General features: G+C 37.2%; 1 protein-coding gene across 1 annotated transcript in view; it reads left to right on the top strand.

The window, feature by feature from the left end:
• Positions 1–22,803, top strand: part of RELN (reelin) — a gene marked incomplete at its 5' end in the record, with an annotated part of 523,328 nt that overhangs the window by 245,224 nt on the left and 255,301 nt on the right. The window contains 2 exons of the mRNA XM_082662360.1: positions 15,959–16,055; positions 21,396–21,447. Of these exons, the coding sequence (XP_082518486.1) occupies positions 15,959–16,055; positions 21,396–21,447 (149 nt within the window). The remainder of the gene's footprint in view (positions 1–15,958; positions 16,056–21,395; positions 21,448–22,803) is intronic.

The following is a 22,803-nucleotide window of genomic DNA, read 5'->3' as shown; positions in this document are numbered from 1 at the left end:
CCCACCCCTCTAGGTGGTCACAAAGCACCGAGCTGAAGAATATCTGTTTCTTGACTTCTTTAAGAACTGAATCTAGGTGCCCCTCAAAGCCATCGGTGTGATCAGTTTTTTTTTTTTCAGTTGTATAAGTTCTTTACATAGAAAACATTATGCTTTACTATGTCTATTAATTGCATTTTGCCAAACGAAAGAAGGGAAATGGTTTATCTGAAAATGACAGATGATTTGAGTCATACTTCCAAATAGCTTCTATGTTATTGGGTTACCTCATTTATACTCCAGTCTTTCCTTCCAAGACTGTTTAGGGGCAACTCCATGGGATTTTGGAGGGCAAAGAAATAATGAACCAAAATGCATTCATTAGAAACTTGTTGGACACATAAATGGATGCACGAATTTGTTGGCAGTTTGTTGTATTTTTGCTGATTTTGAAGAAATGCAACTATCCATCCAGACCTATAGTCTGCGTAATTTGAGAGAATATATGAATGTGGATTTTCTGTGGTGCTAAATGTTTTTGTGTACATGATTAAGAGTTCAAGATAAATTAGAAACTCTAATGTAATCAAGTTGCAACCAAAATCCAAGCGATACTCAAGACTAGAAAGAGAATAAAACCATTTCATCCTCAAATGTCAGAGTATGATATTCATTTGCTTTTCCTTATTTTCATTGTTTAACAAATATCAAGCAGTAATTATTTTATTTATATAGTACATTAAAAAGGGATGTGGTTCCTTCTCTCAAATAGCTTATAGTTCTGTAGAGGAGACACTAAAAACATATTTTTAAAAAGCTTATAATCCAGGATAGAAATCCTTAAGTGTAATAGAGGATTACAAATAGCATACTGCAGTTCTGCAAAAGGAGGGATGACTCTGGTGAGAGTTTCTTGGAGAAAGTGGTCCTTGACCTGACAGTTGAAGATGACATACAGATTTAGAGAGTGTTGGTGCTTAAATATAGACAGAGAAACTTTTTATGTCTTTTCTAGAAAGAAATATAGATCTAGAGAATGTAAATACACAAAAAATTCAGACTAGACAGAGATATAAAGTCTTAAAATTGATATGCCATTTAAAGAAATAATTTATCAACAAAATTTCACTTCCCTCTGAACATATCCTAAATATAAATTTCCTAAAATAAATTGAAAATCTTTTTTAAGAAAAAGCCAAAAAAAAGAAAAAGAATTTTCTAAGCACTAGTTTTACCCAAGAAAAATTCTCTAGTTCTCCTCACATTTGGCTTTTTTATATCCCATTAGTATAAATGTTATCAGATGATTTGTTTCTTTCAAGGCAAGTTCATTTCTGTCAAGCTAATTCATTTTCTTCAGTGAGTTTTCTTGACAAATACAAAATGTGACTTTTATGTGGTCCAAATTCTGCTGTTTTTAAAATCAATAAAACATGATTGATTTTGCTTCACCCATTTTCATGACTGATCTGATAGATGCTTTCTTGACCGAAGTTATGGATTTTATGTCCCTTTTACTTATGCTATGGTTTTTCCTAATGTTTTAAAAAACCTTTTATTTACTTTAAAAAGCTACATACTTCTGTCTTCTATCAAATGTGCTTCAGAGTAATTTTACTTTATCCCTTATTGCCCACAATCTCCTTCATCTAGCCTCTTTAAGATTAAAAAAACAAAACAAACAAACAAAAACCATGAAGCTCTCATCATTTGAGAGATGGCTTTGTTGAACAAAGGTGGCAGGGGTTTTGAGATCAGGCTGGTCTGGTTTGACTCCTGAGCTAACCACTTGCCAGCTGGGTATCTGAGAAAAGCAAAAGGCTTGCTTTACCACTCTGAGCTCCGTTTCCTTGTCAGTAAAAGTGAGCCAAATACTGTCGTAACAGCACTGTTTTAAAGTCTGATGAGCCTGAAAAGGTCTGGCACCTCGCCTGGTGTATTGACGCTGCTCAGTACAAATCAGTTCCCTCCCCGCCTCTCTTACTCTCTCTCTCTCCTTCCCTGCCTTTCTGTCTTCTTCCCTCCCTCCCTCCCTCCCTTTTTCCCTTTCTTTCTTCCTCCTGTGGAATATCTGCACATTGGTCTACATGCCTCTCCTAAGCCCAGATATGACCCCAAATCATTATTATTAAAATACTCTACAGCCAATTTATGTAAATGAGTCCCCAAGTCTTCCCTCGTTGTATTTGGACGAAAAACAGACTTCAAATTAAATATATCTGTATTATATAATATATGGAATATATATTAATGACAATATAGTAGAGTCAGAGAGAAGGGGAAAATGAGGGTATTAGATGCTTAAGCCCCCTTAAAATAGACATAAGCTCCCTAAAGTTAGAAACAAATACAATCAAATATTCCAGTGAAATGTTTCCAATAAAGTAACAAAGTCCTGTGTTGTTTTGGAATCTCATAGGCAGTTTTCACTCTCTTGACATCTCTGTTCTCTTGGTATACATATTGACATGGGAGTTTTGTCCCTTATGATATTGTCTTTGATTTTTTTACCTCATGGGATTAGAAACCACTGGGCAGCTTTGTGGCAACTGAAAAGGAGAATCCTTGCTGACAACTTATAACTCTTTGCCACTACCACTCACCACCAGATAGAAAGAAGCATGAGGCCTGGTTTGCTGCTTTTGGACAAATTCCCGAGACTCAATAATCACTCAATAATTTGCTACAAGAGAAAAACATGCTTTTATGAGCATATTTCTTCCATGGAATTTGAAAAGCATCATATGCATTATTTAACTTGTAATTTTTAAGGATAAGCAAAGGGAGAAATTATGAAACTAAAGTCCCGTCTGTGCAATGATCGGGAGAGAGATCAGTTTAAAAGTTAATCACTCACAGCTTATTTGCTTCCATTGACTTCATCTAATGAAATCAACTTTTTTTCCACTTTATTTCATGTAACTTTTTTTTTTTTTTTCTTTTGCGGTACGCGGGCTCCTCACTGCTGTGGCCTCTCCCTGCTGTGGCCTCTCCCGTTGCGGAGCACAGGCTCCGGACGCGCAGGCTCAGTGGCCATGGCTCACGGGCCCAGCCGCTCGGCGGCATGAGGGATCTTCCCGGACCGGGGCACGAACCCGTGTCCCCTGCATCGGCAGGCGGACTCTCAACCACTGCGCCACCAGGGAAGCCCTCATGTAATTTTTGATATCCAAATTTCTTATCTTCTGTACAAATGACTGTACACAAAAAACAAGGAACATAAAATTATATTACTATTATTATGAATGAACGTAACAACCAAGTTATTATTCCAAGTGTATGACGGCAGTTGGAATAGAGCCAAGAAACTTTTTTACACCAACTCAATATTGAATGTATTGTCTCTCTGCTTAGTTTAAATATTAGATTTGATTTTAAAATTAAATGTACTTGGTGAAAAGTTCAATAATATTAAAAAATAATAAAAATAAACCTTCCTACACTAGATCTATATTCCCTCCCTCCAGAGGCATCAACTGTTACCAGTTTCTGCCAGTCCTTCCAGAAATTGTTTAGGCTTACGCAGGTGTCACAGTTATGAATTCTGTCTACAAACTTGGGTATCAGAGAAATAAAACTTTATTTTTTTTATAATCCAACTTAATTTCTTTTCACTGTCCCCCTTTTACCAGTGGTGAAAACTTTAATTTCAGTCAACTTTGGCTTGTCCTGTCCCATTTTTCTGGTGTTGTAGCTAAGTTTCAGAGAGCTTATTAGTTCAAAAGCAAGGGGTAGGGTGGGGATGTACCTCTGGTCCCCCAGTCCTCTGTTCCTGCAGGTGCTCACTGAGTCTTCCCTATCTCATCCAGTTTTTGGTGACTGGTCCGCACAGGTAGCCTTCGCACCTGTCCTAACACTCCTTCATAGCAATTGCTCTGTTTTGAGCCCTGCTTGAGGGCATGAAAACTTCTGCTGCTCCTGGGCCTGGACTGTGGGTGTCTTTGTGATGCTCCGATGTGCTCTCATGCCGCTATGGTCCTTCTGCCTCTCTGAGATGTAGAGTATAGGCTCCTTCAGCTCTTTGCCCCCCAGATCTCTTTGGGGCTCTGCCAGAGAAGTGACCTTTATCTCCCATTCTCTCAGGCACTTCTGATTGCTTTGCTTGAATGAAAGATGAGAAGTAAAGTTACAAATGAAGACAACAGCAAAACCCCTTCATGGGAATATAGTGGCACCTTAGGCTTGATGAGGGTGAGGCTTCTCCACTTTAACTTTGCCCTGATGCTGGGCTGCATGCAGGTAGACTTCTGAACCACAATAGTAACTTCTTCTGTTCAAATGTGCCATTGAACCCAAGGGGGTGAGAGAGAGTGTGGATGGAGCAACACCGACTTATCAGCACTACTGACAATTCCCCATTATCGTGTGCTCAGTGTGATTACACTCCTGAAGGTGGAGGGGGATCAGTAGGGTCTTGTTCCTGTAGAGACAGCCCTACAACCAAAAAGAAAAAAAGGTAGGAAGAAAAACCTCATATAACTAAATTTAGAAGGAAAGTAAGAACCTACAAATACGCTGTATCTCAACATTTCACTTAAACATCTACTACTTGTGTCTCAACTACATTTTTATAGTTTTTTTTTTTTTTTTTTTTTTGCGGTACACAGGCCTCTCACTGTTGTGGCCTCTCCCGCTGCGGAGCACAGGCTCCGGACGCGCAGGCTCACCGGCCATGGCTCACGGGCCCAGCCGCTCGGCGGCATGTGGGATCTTCCCGGACCGGGGCACGAACCTGTGTCCCCTGCATCGGCAGGCAGACTCCCAACTACTGCCCCACCAGGGAAGCCCCTCATTTTTATAGTTTTTTAAAAATCTTTATTGAATTTGTTATAATATTGCCTTTTTTTTTTTTTTTCATGTTTTGGCTTTTTGGCCCCAAAGCATGTGGGATCTTAGCTCCCTGACCAGGGATTGAACCTGCACCCCTTGCATTGGAAGGCGAAATCCCAACCACTGGACTGTCAGGGAAGTCCCCATCGTTTCTCTTTATATATTAACTATTTTAGTATGATATAAACACTGCCAGTATTCCATATGAATGGAGAGAAATCTTGATTTTTTTAATTAAAAAGAAATACACCTGTTAGCCCAAAACTGGGAACATCCCAGGTACCCATAAACAGGAGAATGGATAAACAATGATACATCCATTCAGTGGCCTACTACTCAGCAATAAAAAGGAATGAATTATTGATAGTTGAAACAACATGGTTGGATTTTAAAAATATTATGTTGAATGAAAGAAGGCAGACCCAAAATAGTTCTTACTGTATGATTTCACTTATACGAAATCTATAATAGACCAAATTATCTAAAGTGCTAGAAATTAGATTAGTGATTGTTTCAGGGATGGGGACTTGACTGGTAAGGGGCATGAGGAACTTTCTGGGGTGATTAATACATTATATATAATCTTGAGGGAGCATGGGTTACATAGATGTATACCTTTGTCAAAACTTGAGATCCATATATTACACTGTGTGCAAATTTACCTCAATAAAAAATTTCAGGGCCTTCCCTGGTGGCGCAGTGGTTAAGAATCCGCCTGCCAATGCAGGGGACACGGATTTGAACCCTGGTCCGGGAAGATCCCACATGCCTCGGAGCAACTAAGCCCGTGCGCCACAACTACAAAGCCTCGCCCTAGAGCCCGCGAGCCACAACCACTGAGCCCATGCACCACAACTGCTGAAGCCCGCGCCTAGAGCCCATGCTCCACAACAAGAGAAGCCACTGCAATGAGAAGCCCATGCACCGCAACAAAGAGTAGCCCCCTCTTGCCCCGCAAGAAAGCCCACACGCAGCAACGAAGACCCAACACAGCCAAAAAAATAAAATAAATAAGTTTTTAAAAATTTCAACAGTAATAAAAAAAACAGTGAGAAAAGTTAAGAAATAGGAGACATTTCTGATTCATAACTTGGGTTAAAAAGAGTTCAACGAGAGGGAGAGAGAGAGTTAAAGGAACTAAAAAAGTGAATGAATTTTTAAAAACATTTTAAGTTTTCTTAAGAGGTGTCTTTACTCTCTAAGGACTTACAAAGTCTAGAAGGAATCTTTGTTTTGCTTAACAGATTATCCCTTTAATGCTTGTTTCCTGAAGATCACAGAAGGCATCCAGAGCTGTAATATCACTAGGCTCTGATGTTCTAGTGGGAAATGTTGGGACTGTTAGAAAACATGATGACAAGTAGCAACTAGAAGACAACAGATGTTTCCCCTCCAGCACAATAATAATAGCAGAGATGTTCTATTCAGCAGAGATCAGGGAAGAACAAGAGTCACTCGTCAGAAGAAGCATCTTAGATGAATAAGTTGTGATGCCGACAGGGATATGAGACATCAAGAAGAAAGACACAGATGAAGTTGTCTCAGATCCTATGGCAAATGAAGACGTCTGTCAATTGGCTTATCATACAGAAAGCCCCACAATTTACAGCGAAGGAAGCCAAAAAGCTGTGGCTGGCATTGCATAGGGTTGCTTGAATCAAGAAAAGACTAGGACATCTCCATTTTTATATGTAAAAGATCATACTGCAGGACTAGAGAAATTGAGGTCACAGACTCTGCTGCATGTAATATTTTCTTGAAAATACAAATTTATTGGAGAAATTATTCAGAAATGGAGCAAAAAGTTTGGTGACTTGGCTTATTAAAGTTTATTTGCTTTGAGAAAAATAATTATCTGAATAAAGACTCTAAAAAGACTGAAATTTAGTTCGGGGGTGAGTTATTCTGGCTGGAGCTTTATTTATTCAGTGATTAGTAGATTAGCCCATAAGAGAAAAGAAGTCAAGTGAAGAGTAAAACTACTTCAAAGTTCCTTAGTATCTTGGAGCCCCCATTGAGAACTACAGCAGAGGGGACTCCATTTAGTAGCCAAGTATGAGAACCACAATGTAAATGGAGTTTCCAGGTAATCAGAACAAAGTATTAATAAGTCTGATGAACAATGTCACTGGGAAAAAACTGGATAAAAGTGCATCCACGGGCTTCCCTGGTGAGAGTCCGCCTGCCGATGCAGAGGAAACGGGTTCATGCCCCGGTCCGGGAAGATCCCACATGCCGCGGAGCGGCTGCGCCCGTGAGCCATGGCCACTGAGCCTGCGCGTCCAGAGCCTGTGCTCCTCAACGGGAGAGACCACAACAGTGAGAGGCCCGCGTACCGCAAAAAAGAAAAAAAAAAAAGTGCATCCACTCAATGTCCACCAGGCCAATGGGCAGTAAGATTTGGAAGACAGTGTTGGGTGAAGGGGAACACAAACCACGGGCATCAAAGGCTCCACATCACTGCTGAAGGATGTCCAAGGGACTTTTTTGTAATACTGATCACTTGGAAGACGTATCACCAAATAGGCTTACCCATGTAACATGGAACATACACCTTACAAGTTTTCAAGACCAGGTGACTACGGGAGATCGTGAGTAGGTGAGAAAAGTATGGCAAAATAAATATTTTATCGGATGACACACCTTTGCCAGAACTTCTAATATATCACTGTATTTTGGGGTTGTGGAATTATAATTTGATTTTTAGGGTTTAATGGTCCAATATTCTGATCTTACGTGCATCTTTTTCCACTTTTTCTCTCATGTTTTCCCTCTTGACCTCACCTTCTTCTACTCTCTCTCACTCTCTCTTCTCTTTTGTTAATAACTTTTTTCTCTTATTATTACACTCTCCTCTAACCTTCGTCTCTTGCTTCCTCCCCCTCCTTCCTCTTACCATGATGTAACTGCTCTGGGGAAAACTTCATCTACAATAGAAAGGTTAACCAGGAGGTGTCCTACTAATAAAATAAGGTGTGAATCTGGAGGCTTACTATTTCCTTCTTTAAGCTCTGTTTTACATGACAGAAATAAGAACTCACTCAATGGAATTAAATGTCAAGTACATTTGAAACAAGTGATAAAATATTTCCTCAAGCAGTACGTAGTGGAATTCAGCATAGTAGGAGGTCAGAATATTGCATGCAGTAGTAGGGTATAGAACGATTATTTTTAATCCAAATAATATTTGCCATTATACTTGCTAGCAAAGGAAAGATCAAATTTTTAAACTCCCTGGTGAAATAAGAAGAGTTCTCTTACCTTCCTTAGTGAGAAGTAATGAGAAAGAATGAGCTATAAATGGAGTTTGTCATTTTCACATTTAGAGCATATGTTAGCTCCTTAGAAAAAAGGCATGACATTGTTGAAGGTGATATTATTCTCAGTCTTATAGAGTGAACTTTCCTTGCTGTTTTTCTAAAAGTATTCCACATTTACAAAGAAAAGAGGATTTTACGAGGGGTTTGTTTCGTTTTGTTTGTTTTGCGGTATGAGGGCCTCTCACTGTTGTGGCCTCTCCCGTTGCGAAGCACAGCCTCCGGACACGCAGGCTCAGCGGCCATGGCTCACGGGCCTAGCCGCTCCACGGCATGTGGGATCTTCCCGGACCGGGGCACGAACCCATGTCCTGTGCATCGGCAGGCGGACTCTCAACCACTGCGCCACCAGGGAAGCCCACGAGGGTTTTTTTTAAGCTTGATCTTTCACAATAGTCGTGCCTTTCTGCTATAAAACATTGTCTCTTTGCTATAAAATATGGTCAAAAGTTGAGTGTTCTGCTTGTTGAGGGTTTTTTTTTTTTTAATTTTTATTGGAGTATAATTGATTCCTTGTTGAGGTTTGAGTGGAAATTACAAGGAGCTCTGACGGCTCCAGAAGTCAGCTGACTGCCCAGCTCCCACAGGGCTGGCAGGGTCCTATTTACTTTGGTGGATTCACCAGTCCCTGATCTGGCCTTGTTGTGCAAGCCCACACATGAGATGGTGTCAGCACATGCAGTGTGAGCTGTAACTGGGGGAAGAGACTTGTTATCTTTGGGTCAGGAAATTACAAGAGATTTCTCTTTTCTCTTTCCATTTTTAATGTACTTTTTATAGTCAGATCAAATATTAAAATTATTTTAATATCTCTGTTCAGAAATGCTAGTGAATAGACAGTTCCAACTCATAGAATACCAGACACTGAATCCTTCAGAGGCAATAAATCATGGATAGATAATACGATGTCCTCGGTCTTGGGGACAAACAGCACGTATCTCAAATGAGAATTTGATGATAACTGATTGTCACTGAGTTTCCAGGTGATTAACTTGTTTCAGCAGAGTAACTGACTAAAGGCTGAGTGATTTCACTCTGATCTAAAAAGAAGAATGAGTTGCATAATGAGACTGCTCTTGAGAAAATAATATTTTATTTATTTATTTATTGTTATCAGGATGATGTCACCACCAACCATTCATAAGTCTGTGGTTGTGCGAAGGAGCCCAATTTTCTCATTAATCCTCCTCCTCTTGCCAGTGTCCTGAAAGTCCTGTGTGAGTCACTGCAGGACATGGGGACTGCGGGGCACTCCAGGGACATTTCACTCCAGCTTCCTCTGTGCCTCCTGAACAGGGGCTTTGGTGTGTTTTCCAGCCTATTAATTTTAAAGTCATGATTAAAAACAGAATTATACCTTCAGAAGTGTGCTCTCTATAACACAAATGAACATTGCATACAATTCCTAAACAGAAACAGCCACCTAAATGATAAAAAACAAAGACAGAGAATTGACACCAAGATAACAAGTTTCAAACTGCCAAGGAGCTTGTTAGAGTGAAAAACAAATCTTGTTTCAAAGCATTTCTTTTTCTTTTATGTTTCCAGTTGGACCCTAGATGTGCTGGTCAACAAGTACCTGCCTTCATCCTTACTGATTCCTTTATGGTTTTGTTTGTTTGTTTGTTTCCTTTATGTTTTTGTTAGTGAAAAAATGGTAGTGTGATAGTGTATATATAAAATAGGGATGAATTATGTAAGGATGTACATAACCAAAGGAATATTGAATTTGATTATGTACTTTAGTCCAGTGAATTCATTCTGAACATTTTCTGTGAAGTCCATGACATTTCTCTTATTTTTGTACATTTTCATCAGCAAAGCAAAATCCCTTATCCTATAAATGAAAAAAGAACTTTTAAGAAAAGACATTGTAGCTCTTCCAGATAAACTCTGACAGTAAAAATGATGACAAACGTTTTTGAAATGCACATGAGTTTTGTAGAATTAGAGTTCTTTTCTCTTCTTGGCTGCATTAGAGTGGAGTAGGAAGAATATTGGACAAGGAGTCAGGGAATCTAGCCTCTAATCCTGTTCTGTCATTTGTAAAATGACAGGGGCTGATTGAGACTCGGTGATACTTCAGATGCCCTCTAACTCGAATGACCAATGATCTGTGAACTGTAGTAATAGGTGAGATTCATGTGGTACCTAAGCATGTGATAAATAGGTTCAGAGAGGGCTCCATATATTCAGGCTTTGCCTGGTCTTCGGGGATAGCAAGCACTTCCCTTAAATTGTCTTTTAATCATACTGTTCATGGCAGATTATATTTTGAGGTAGGCGATTCGTATGATGGGCTGTGGTATTTGTCAGATTCTTATGTTCTGTTTTTCATATTGAGAAAAAGAAAAAGAGGGGGCACATTTTCTTAGATTAGAGAAATATTCGGTATTACTTTTACTCTTAAGCAGAGAAGCAATTCATTTCTAATCCTTAGCCTGGGAGGTCACATTCCTTTTAAATTGAAAAATAAAAGTCTATTTAACTGGGATTATTTAAAACTTCTTCTTCCCACCAATCTCTGAAGAATATGTTACCTAACTTTACAGAGCCCATCATTTTCTTGAGAAAATTTGGTTGGGAGACCACAGTTTAAATGTTAGAAATAAATAGCACTTTTTTTTTGCTCCGAGCCTAAAGAAAATTGGACTGCTCATTATCCAGCAAATTGAACCCTTATTCTTAGGAACAACTCATAAGGGAAGAGTAGAATTTTAGACTACTAGTATTATTCACAGAGAGCACCCATTGGGGTTAGGTACCTAACCCTACTCAACCAAGTTAACTTGTTAGACGCAGGGGCATTCTGAGAAAGACATGAGGGAAGAGCTCAGGCACTCAGAGCACTTAGGCATTGCTGTAGATTCTGGGATGAGCCAAGAATTCCTGTTCTTGAAATTTGGATGTTTATTTACATCTGTAGGTTTTTAAAACTTACCTTGTTTTTCTGAAATGGATCACTATTTCCTTCTGGGAAGCCATGACTCCTAGTTGCCCTTTGTATTATTTGGCCTCCATCAGAGTCATTGTGTTCATCATGAATTTGTGATTTTTCTTTTCCTTTATGATGATGGCATTCATGTAAGTGGTTGTACAATGCTTAACTTTAATGGTAGAAAAAATATTAGGAAGGTCATATTATAGACTCACTGTTAGAAAAGTCACCTTGATGGGCAGCACAAAAATATTAGGATTGTTAGGAACATGAACAGAAATGAACCCACTGCCAATAATCATGGAAAAGTATGCAGGGATAGCCTCAGATTGATACACACTGAAGGGTCACGATGATAGTTGGAGCTTTCCAGAAACCAGACTAAGGATATAGTTGTTCCCCAGGGATCCATTCTTGGACCTCTACTTTTCTCACTTAGTATATCCTCCCCTCTCCCCCTGGCCCCCAATAATATGCACTCCTATGATTTCAGCCATATCTTAAATTGTCCTGTCAGTGCTGATCTCCTTTCCCTGAAGTTCAAATACATATAATCATTGTCAGCTGGTCATCTCCAGTTGTCAGCATAACCAGAAGAGCAGTCAGTTTCTAAGCCCTGTAATTCCCTAGAGTTGAGCTGTCCAGTATGGTAGCCACTAGTCACATGCAGCTATTAATCACCTGAACTGTGGTTAGTCTGAATTGAGATGTGCTGTAAGTGTAAATACACCCCATAATTTGAAGACTTTTTATGAAAAAAGAATGTAAATTATATCATTAATAATTTTGTATAATTACATGTTAAAATATAATTTGAGTATACTGGGTTAAATAAAACATATTATTAAACTTAATTTCACCTATCCTTTTTTATTTTTACTGTAGCCATTAGAAAGTTGAAAATTACATATGTGGATCATATTATGTTTCTATTAAAAAGTGATACTCTTTTCTTCATCTCCACCTTATTTCAAGGCACTATTGTGTCCTACTTGTGTTATATCAACAGTCCAGTCTTTTCTACCGCTAATCCATTATTTGTTAGAGTAATTTTCCTAAAAGTTGGATCGTATCATGACTTTGGAAGCAGAATAGTGGGAGTTTGAATCCCAGTTCTATAATTTTCAATCTGTGTAACCTTGGACAATCATTTAATGTCTCTAAATCTCAGTTTTAGCATCCTCTAAATGTGGATAAAAATAAAGGCGGGATATATAAATTAATTGAGGCACTGTTTGTAGAGTTCCTAGTGCAGTATCTATCACTTGGTAAATGGCGCATGACACCTTCCATGAACTGGCTGCCACTTTCCAGCCCCATCCTTTGCCACCCTCTTCATGTACCAGTGTGGTTCCAGGCACACTAACACACTGAAGTAGCAGTTTTACTTGTATCATAATCTCTGCATTCCTTGTGCCCTATGACACCATCACCTTTCTTCTTTGACTAACTCCTATTTCTCATTCAGGACCAGTTCTGGGACCACCTCCTTTGGAAGCTCTCCCTTACTTCCTTAGTCTAAGTTAGGTACCATCACAGCCAGCGCGTACTCCTGTTACAAGGAGTGAAGAGCTATGGAAAACGTGGTGGGTGTTGGAATTAGCAAGTCCTGGGTCCAGATTGCCAGTCTGTCAACTTTACAACTGTAGGATTCGAGCAAATGCTTAACTTCTTTGGAGCTCAGTTTTCTTATTAGTAAAACGAGGACACTGAAAACTATCTTATAGCGAAGTTGAAAGATTCAAATAGGCTTTAGAATATCTGGCACATAATAGGATGCAGTAAATAGCTATCATTGCGTTGGCACCCTATATTTTAATTGTGTGCTTGTTTCCCTGCCTTTCCTTCTGGAGTATAAACTCCTGGAAGAAAATAATACTGTTTTTGTTTTGGTCTTTGTACCGCTAAAGCTCATCATATTGCCTATAGGTTCTCAACATATGGTTGTTAATTGTAAGAATGAATTAATGAATGATAAATGAATAAATAACACCATTGGCATCTAAGAGTGGGTTGGATTTGACCACCCAGAGGGATGTGCTTTCAAAATAAATTATGTTGACAAACCCAGACATACTGTGAGAAATTCAAGCAAAGGACATTTAAAAGACCTTGACAAGAAGCTAACGGATTTGTTTCATCAATCCTTGATGAAGCCATTGTACCTCCAGGTAGCAACAACTTAGTGAATAATAGCTGGTAATTCTGAATCTTTAAGTTTCAACAGGGTACCAGTGCCTTTGTAATTTTATTTTAAGTTTCTGGAGCTATACAGCACAACAAAGAAAGGTCCAGAGGGGTTTTTGAGCCAAGTGGGGACAAAGCTGTATCTGATTTCCTTTTTCTTGTGTTTATTGTTTTTTTAACTCCTGTTATTCCACAAAATAGAAGTGGTTCTCCAAACACATCAAACATCTGTGGTCCATTTACTGGTTCCCGAGTGCCAGGCTGTAGGCTACCTATGCTAGAATCACCTTTAAACAATATACAGATACCTAGGCTGCACATGAATCCTATTTAATCAAAACTGTAGGTGATGGAGACTTGTAATACATGTATTTATACAGATACAGTTTTTCTGATATACAGTTGATTTGGGGAGTGCTGATCAATATTTATAGATAGAATGATTGCTATGAGGATTCAAATATCACACCTCGGACTTCACATCAACAATGATGCTTTTAGTTTAGAATCACTGGAGGAAAATGGCAGATAGTCATTGTGAGGGTTGAACAATCCTTTAATTTCTCTCTGTCAAAGCTTATATTTCTTTTGAGCCATTTCACAATGCCTTGGAGGCCAAATAATCCTCATCTATCAATAAGTAAGAAGCACACTATAAGTTCAGTGCTACTTCTCTGTACTTTTATCATAATCACACTCCTTGGGAAAAATGGTGTAGTTTTTTTTTTTTTTTTGATACACGGGCCTCTCACTGTTGTGGCCTCTCCCATTGCGGAGCACAGGCTCCGGACGCACAGCCTCAGCGGCCATGGCTCATGGGCCCAGCCGCTCCGCAGCATGTGGGATCTTCCCGTACCGGGGCACGAACCCGTGTCCCCTGCATCGGCAGGCGGACTCTCAACCACTGTGCCACCAGGGAAGCCCCAATGTGTAGTTTTAAGAATAGAAAAATAGTAGTAAGAAGTTCATATAGTAGGTTCCCTGTGGGGGGAAAAAACTAATATACCTGTTCTGGATGACAATGGTAGAAATCCATAATAATAATAATAGCTAACACTTATGCTAACGCTTACATCATGCTTGCTCTATTTGACGTGTGCCAGGTTCTATTTGAAGTGCTTTAGATCTCAGGCCCTAATAATAGTTCTGCTTATGAAGTTGCCTTATATTTATTCACTCATTCAACAAATATTTATGGAATACAGCATGCCAGGCATAAAATGGTGAACAAGAGACATATTTGTTGCCTTTATGAAGCTACTACTATGCCTCTTCTAATGTCAAGGACATGTTATTAGAATCTTGCTTCACAGTAATCAAGAGAAGATTTAAATCTCCTACTAAGATTTGAGATACTACCTTTAAAAATTCTATATCAGAAGTTGTTCTCTGTTTATTCTTAAAAAAGCAAAGCTTCTTGACATTGTTGATCGCCTTTGTATAGGAACACAGCTCAAAAGATTAGAATAATTTATTCCATGCAATACACATATAGGAAATATTTCGATTTTTTTGCCACGTTTTTACTTACTTATTGTGCTTCTGCCTCTTGGCTTTATGGGCTACCTGGTATCTTCTCACACTTTTGTCTTCTTCCTATTTGAATAGGGCTTCCTGCTCCCTTTTTTCTCTGAGATTAGCAAACAGCTAAAAGGGCCTGGTACAAAGATCTTCAAAAACAAAGGGCATGGTGCCCTTTCAATAATGTTTGGCACCTAGAATGTGAGTCTTTGAAAATGTCCTTTCTGCATGAAATACAGCTCTCATGTGCTTTGAGGTTCAGACTGAGGAAACATGATTCTTTCTTTGTACATGTAATGATTCTAGGTTGAAGTATCATGATGCAAATCATTGTCAATGTTATTGTAAATATGCAAAGTCAAATCCAGAATATTCATATTGTCAATTTATACTGAAGACATGAATATATTTGTTTTTGAGATTCTGTTCTAAGGTTTTATTAGCCACTTCACTTTATAATAATAAAGCAACTAATTATTTACAAGGTTAACATTAACTCAGTCTCCAAAATTTGCTTGAATTAGAATTTGTGTTTATTTCATATTACTATGTGGATTAAGTACAATCTGATTCCATTATTTTTTACATAGTATATTTCATAGACATGCAATCTATTTGAGGACAGTTATTTTAAACATTGACATTAATCATAACTCAAAAGAAAAAGGTTTAAAATTTGTAAAACACCTTTTGATTTCAGAGATATATGGTTTTAGTTCATTATATAAGTGTATATTACTTTGCTTATCTTTCATATTAGCAAAATACTTGTATTGGGCATAGTATATTATGTAATGATTGATAATAATACCAGCGGCCATTAAGTGCCTACTGTGAGATTGATTCTGTACTCTGTGTTTTATGTACACTCTCTCATTTAATCCTCATGATAACTATGTGATACTTAGGTCCATACTATTTTCCTCATTTTACAGATGAGAAAACTGAAACTTTGGGAGGTTAAGTAACTTACCCACCATTAGGAGTAACTGAAAGAATTGGGATTGAAGTTCAAATCCTTCTGTTTTTGTTTCTTTAACATGTCACAATACAAAATACCATTATCTTCCTTGAAATGTTGATTTCAACTGAATAACAACAACTATTACATCTTTCTTTACCTGAGTGATAAACCACATTGTGCTACTTAGTTCACAGCCTGAGGTTGTGTTCTGTGTTCCCACAGGGTTGAATGTAACAACTGTGAGACTGGAGAACAGTGTGGTGCAATTATGCATGGCAATGCTGTCACCTTCTGTGAGCCATATGGTCCAAGAGAATTGGTAAGTATGTGCTATTTATGTACATTATTCCAAATACAGTCTTTACTGAACTTTTTGCCAACAAAAGGTTTTCCTACCCAATTCCAGTTCAGATGAAAATTTGCAGTATTATTTATGAGTCCTATTGCAAATATCTCAAAATTAGGAGCAGTGATTTTATAATTTATTTTCAAATGTAGAAAATAAAGAATACAGTAATAAAATTGGCAGCATCAATGGATCTCATTAAACATGGTGCATCATTGTGATTATATGCTTTTTTAAAAATATGGGTATGACAGGCATGACATATATATATGACACACATACATATATATCATAGCTAAATAATTTGTGTCTTTATAAGCTCTTGTATAAAGCTTTACTTTTACACTTCTTATTTTCTCCTTGCAAGCCAAAAATATTAGATGAGCAATTTTATCACATTATTTTTAAACTTTGTTTCCTAACCACCTAGGAACTTTAATGAATTTTTTTAAAATGAAAGAGCACACTGAATAAACCAGTTTTTTAAAAATTTTGGTTTATGCCAAATTGTTCAGTAGTAGGTTACTTTAATTTAGATGATTAGATTTTGCTTGCCAAAGGTAAGTCCTTGGATCATATGTAAAATGAAACATGAGCATTCTATATTGAAAGCAATAAAACCACTAGCCATCAGCATGTGGCTAGTGAGCCTTTTGTTGTCACTTGGTACTTCTTTCTGGCACCAAGACTACCTTCATTTCACATTCTTGAAAAAGGATATAAAAGCAATTGTTGTGTTGTACTTCTAGCTCAATTTCTTTGCATCTAATTTTCTTTTCGCAACATCTCTTTTGCTTTACTTTTCTGCTTTTTGACTTGAGTTTCAATGCCTCTCCTTTTTTCTCCCACATCTTCCTTATGATGGAAGTTTTAGTAACAAAGTTGTGTTTTTCACCCCTCCATCACACGTTATGTTTTCAATTCATTCATTTAAAAAGTGGCCAAAAGACTGGCTTCCACAGTGAAAAGGAGGAAAAAACCTTGCTAGGTAATTAAAATAAGATTTAGTTATCAAATTGTGAAAGTCAAATAGTTTTTATAACATGGTTCTTATTTTATGCTGCTTGAATACTCCTTTCATGGCAATAGATAAATTTAATTTATTAAACATACAAGCTTCAGAACATTGATAAATTGAAGAGTTTTTAGTTGAAATTAGAACACAAACAGAGTTAATTGGATGCAAATTAAAATAATAGGTGCTCATAATTCAACTCTTAACAAGATATTATAACATTCCTGCAGATAAATGTGACTCTGTAGTGAAATTCTCCTTGAAAAAATAGATTTGCTAGTACATCTTAAATAATGTACCATGACTGAATTAATTATCTATAAACCTTAAAACAAAATTAAATTATTGTCATAGTTAATCAAGCTTAGAATAAATGCCTATTTTAGAATGTTCACCCATTCAGTAATATTTCTGGAAATGCTTGGTAAATTCTTTTTTGTTTCTGATTAATAAGAAATAAACATATCTAAGAATATAATACCAGAATTCATATTTCTGTAGCATAGAAACTGAAGTATCTAGTTTATTTGATCCCATGTAATATATTTAATCCTGAAGGTTTCACTGTATCCCAGTTTATTTAGCATTAGAGTTTATACACCCAGTGGGCTAGTTTTGAATTGTGTTATATAATTAATGTGAGATCAGCCTTTCGACTAAAAAGGAAAATATTCAAAATCATTTTCTTTATCCAAGAAAGGAAAAAACATACACAGATTTATATTTCATCATAAGTATTTTCCTAGGATGAATTGTGTTGTAGACTCAAAGGGAATAGAATGAAGATACATTAACAAAGATAAGGATGACATCTACATTTTACACACTGGCAACTTCTAATTTCCAATAATTTTTATACCATATTGACCTCCCAGGAGCAGAAATATATATTGTACCCAAGTTGTGTTTACAAGAGAAAGATCAATCGAAAGAAAAGTGATGAATTCAGTGGTCAGTAAACATGCTGTTGTCCACTAAAATTCAAATATTTGCACGGCACTTCAAAACCGAATCCAGTTAAAACAGTTGTGTGTGAGAACTGATGAAAGTTATCAGCCCCAAACATCACTTTTTTAAAAAATATCCTTTAAAATTTTTCATAAATCCAATTCTTACTGAAGTTGTGAAACAAAGAACCACCGACCACAGGTAAAGAACCTTAGTAGGTTAATGCTTTATTTTTTAAAATGCCTAAAAGAGCATTTCCATTTTGTGAATTTAGTCAAATGGCTATTTCATTTCAATAAAACTCAGAGCCAGTGAGAGGTGCTACCTGCTTACACATGGGCACACCACGCATTTCAGTTGCCACTGCTGCTCTGCTGTGCAGCCCTCACACGTTTCACTACTTCAGGGAAGTCTCCATATTTCAGGGGGTGGCACCTAACTTGATTCATTTTGCTAGTCTGAAATGAAGGTAATGAGGAATTCATTTACCCACTCCTTTAAGAGAAAATGTGCTCTCTCAGAGCTTAAAACAAAAGTAGTCATGGTACTCTTCATTTTTTAAAAATAAAATATTTGCTCAATTATTCTCTCATATTTGGAAATGCATTTTAGTTACAAGGAGGAGTTTGGGCTAAAACAGGATTAAACTAAGTGAAAATTTGCAGCGAAGAAGCATAGAATGAACAGCCTCAGCCTGCAGTGAATTATTCAGATTCATTTAGTCAGCATATTAATTTTCTATAATTTGGAGTTGATTTGATAATTTAAGAGCAGTGAGATTTGGTAGGGAAAAAGTTCTCTCTCAGACATTCATAGTCGCTGTAATATTCATCAAAATCTCTTTAAGAGGTCCTTTAGTTTTCAGAATGTCCCATGTAAAGACTTAATAACTTTGCAGACTGAAATCATATATTTGAACTCAAGAATAATAAATATAATACTCAAATGTGAATATAGGTGAATAGGTTTTATAGGCAATGCTTCATTGTTTTTTTTTCTCTTCATCTTTCCTGTTCTTTCTCGTAGCTGACAGTGTTACTAATAAACTAAATGGGTAAAGGTAAAAGAATGGGAGTCAACAGTCCTTAGCTTCCCCGGTGAAGAAAAAAGTGTGGAATCAATGACTAATCGAAGTCTAGGGTCACCCTCAGTTAGCACATGTAATTGAAATTTGGCACTATTTCAAGTGATTTACTGTTTGCTAGCAGAGGTCACGGCTGTGAAACTTGATCACCCAGGTGACAAAAGCGTCATTTATTACACCCCCAGCATAAGTATCAAAGACGCTCTGGTCTGTTTAATGCACTAGCAATAACAATAGCCGTGGTGCTTTTAACTTATATAATACCATACCATTGTTTCAAAGAACTTATATTCAGGAGTGTTTCATAACTCATCTGGGAATCTACTCAGTTACATAAAATCAGAGGGGGAAAAGAGCATTCATTCAATTTTGTGAAAAATTTTTAAAATTTCCATGTGCCTCTTTGGACTTTAAGATCAAAATTTCCAAGTGCAACACCCATGAGGATAAGTAGTTGAACTTACTTTAAAAGTTATGAGGGAAAAAAAACAGATTTCTTTTAACCTCGCAGGACATTTGGTTCTGTCTAAAACATCCATGAGACATTTGGTTCATAAGACATTTGGTCCACACCAAAGGGTCCTTGAAGTTTGATCTATCCAAAACATCCATGAGCTTGTTTGGTCCACATCAAATTGCTTTGGACAGGACCAAATATCAAGGACTTTTTGTAGTGGACCAAATGTCTTTTGGGCATTTTGGGCAGCACCAAATGTCTGCTAACCTTTTCTAAAGGAATCTTGAAAAGGAGCTAGTATTTTTGTTATTTAAAGAAAATTCTATTAGTGCATTTTTCCCTAACAACTCTGGTGAGAGGAAGGAAGTAGGAAACAGTTCCGAGCATGGTGGGCCAACTTTCTCTTAAATATTCTGTGATAATGAGAGATTTCAATAGAGAATTTTACCTGACATCCTGACACTAGTGATTTTTGCTATGGTTAAAATCAATTAGGAGCTGATACCTATACTGATATCTAGACAACTTACAAAATGGGCTGTCTTGCCCTCCCCTCTATTACCTTTTCTGCTTCTTCATGAACTTTAAAGCCACATATTTAAAACACATGCTCAGTCATGTTTCCAAATTGTGCTGTAGAAATGGGAAGTGCAATTCAACTTTTTGATATTCACATCTCAGCTGAATTCTAGCACTTCAAGAGGCTGGCTCACTGTTTGTCCAAGAATTCCCATGGTGATTCATGAACTGGGTATCTCTTGACTCTTCTGCATTGTGGGCTCCATCACATGGGGACTAACACAGTGCAGGGACAAGTCTAAGGATGTTATTATGACATTTAAGAAGTCTACTGCTTCTGCCATGTTGAAAACACAGTTATACACTTTTTGTTTTATAAGGTGCGGTCATGGGAGGCATCCCATACCTTACCTTATGGGGTCAGAAACCCAACAAAAGAGTCATTGAAAATGAGAACCTTATTTCCCATCTTACTTAAGCTGGTATGGGTCAAAGTCACTACTCCATAGAAAGAATGAATGAATGAACAAAAGAATTAATTAATAAATAAATATTTTTAAAATTTTAATTTATTTAAAATTAAATAAGGTACCATTCCTTTTTTTAAAAGGGAGAAAACTATTTAGGCATGCTTCTTCATGAAACTAAGGGAAAATAATAGAAATGTGTTGGAAGAGTATTTCTAGGCCTATAGTTTGATTACTTTTGGGGGGAGTAACAGTTTTATTGAGAAATAATCCTCATATTCTACAATTCATTCATTTAAAGTATACAGTTCAAGGTTTTTACTTTATTCACAAAATTATGCAACCATTACCACAATCAATTTTATAACATTTTCATCTTCCCCCAAAGATATCCTGCACCTTCTACCTGTTGTAATTCTATTTATTTTTCAAAACGTTCTTACGCTTCTCATTTGCTCTTAATTTTGGTCCCAATTTTTGTTTGGTCACTTTTTATGATATTCTCTTGGGCCCCAGGTCTGTTGATGAGGACAGAGAGGAGGTGGTGGGGTGAGTGGAGGGGACTGTGTTACGTGCCTGGTAAATTATACTAAAAAAGAGTTTTCGATAGGACCCTGAGAAATGTACCAGCAGTGCCTAAGTGAGGATCTCACAGAGAAATACATCTGTGTTCTGACATGTCGATAGAAGTAAGCTAACCGCTGGATAAACGTAACCTCTGTTTATGGTTCCTTTCTATCCTTTATACTCTCCCTCCTCCTCAATCTTCTGCTCTTTCTCCTCCTCTCTATCTTGTCTTATTTTGTTATATTCCTTTTTCTAGATTACCACAGGCCTTAATACAACAACAGCTTCTGTCCTCCAGTTTTCCATTGGTAAGTTTTTTAGCAGTTAAGCAATTTAACTTGGAAGTGTTTGTTTAATCATAGTGTATTAGCAGGATTATGGTGCCAAATACTTTTAGATTTAGAGGAGAGTAAGTCTTAACGCTGCAGTAAATAATTTAAAACATTTTTGAAGTGAAATAAAAAAATTATAAATGCTACATCCTGTTCTCACTTCTCTCTGCAGCAAGTGGTATTTAAAAATAATCCAAATAATCTGAAACATCTTAAAGGTATTTACATGTGGATTTTGAATGTATTGGGTTTTTATATTATACAGAATTACCTTACTAGTAATGTTTTCCTCAGATTAAGATTGAAATCTGTTAAATTTCCTGCATTCTTACTGAATGGCAGTGGAAAAGATAATCATTGGTGGTTCAGAGAAACCAATTAAGGCTTCATGCTTGACATAAATAATCTATGTTTAATTCAGACACAGATAATTTTAAAATGACTGTATCTGGCAGTATTTCTTTTAAGTGCCTTTGTATTAGAGCCAAAAATTTCTACCCAAAGCGTTCAGTAAAATCAGGTATCTTTTGATCAAGTGTTTATAGTTTTGCTGTCTATTATATTATTTTCCATTTGAATTTTCAAAGGTGTATATTAATAAATAACACAAGTTTCCAAAGGGAATGTTCTAGGTAAAGAAAGATGTTGCCTTCTAGATGGGGGCTAGTTTATTGGTCTTGGTCTCATAACATGGAAACCTCCTGACCTCTCTCCATGACATGAGGACTGCTAGCAGCCATGCCCCTGAGACAGCATCCTCCACTTTCCACTGTCTTCACCCTCATATCTTTGGGCATCCCCCGTTAGCAAAAGGACTGTTTCCCTCACTAGCCTTCTAGTCCTAACTGCAAATCAGTGCTCTCACAGCCACTGTGGTTGATTGTGCCTAAGAACAATTTTCTTCAAGTCATGTATTGTAGTTGTCACTTTTTCCTCAGGTTGCCTCCTTTCAGCTTCTGTAAGTAAAAATGCGAACCTGCCTGACTACGGTTTGGACTCTTCTTCTAACATTGATAGCATTACCTATAACAATTTACAAACTATTCAGAAGTCCATGTGTGGTCATAAGAAAAGCATTGGCAAAAACAAAATAATGCGTTTTTTGGTAAAGACGATTTTCTTTGATCTCTTAACAAGTGTATCCTAAATTTTGATCTATTAACAAGTGTATCCTAAATTTTCTATAATGAGCGTGTAACACTTCTATAATCAGAAAAAAAGCTCATTTTTAAAAAGTTGTGGTGCTACAAAAACAGATTTTTAAAACTCTAGCATGACGGGCTAGTGTAACTTAGAGGTTCTTAACCAGAACAAATGTGTTTAAATTCATTA

The sequence above is a fragment of the Grampus griseus genome (genome assembly GCF_964374135.1).
Source record: "Grampus griseus genome assembly, chromosome: 9".
NCBI classification, from domain to species: Eukaryota; Metazoa; Chordata; class Mammalia; order Artiodactyla; family Delphinidae; genus Grampus; species Grampus griseus.
Note: the sequence above shows the minus strand (reverse complement) of the source record. Positions and strands in the feature narration are given on the sequence as shown.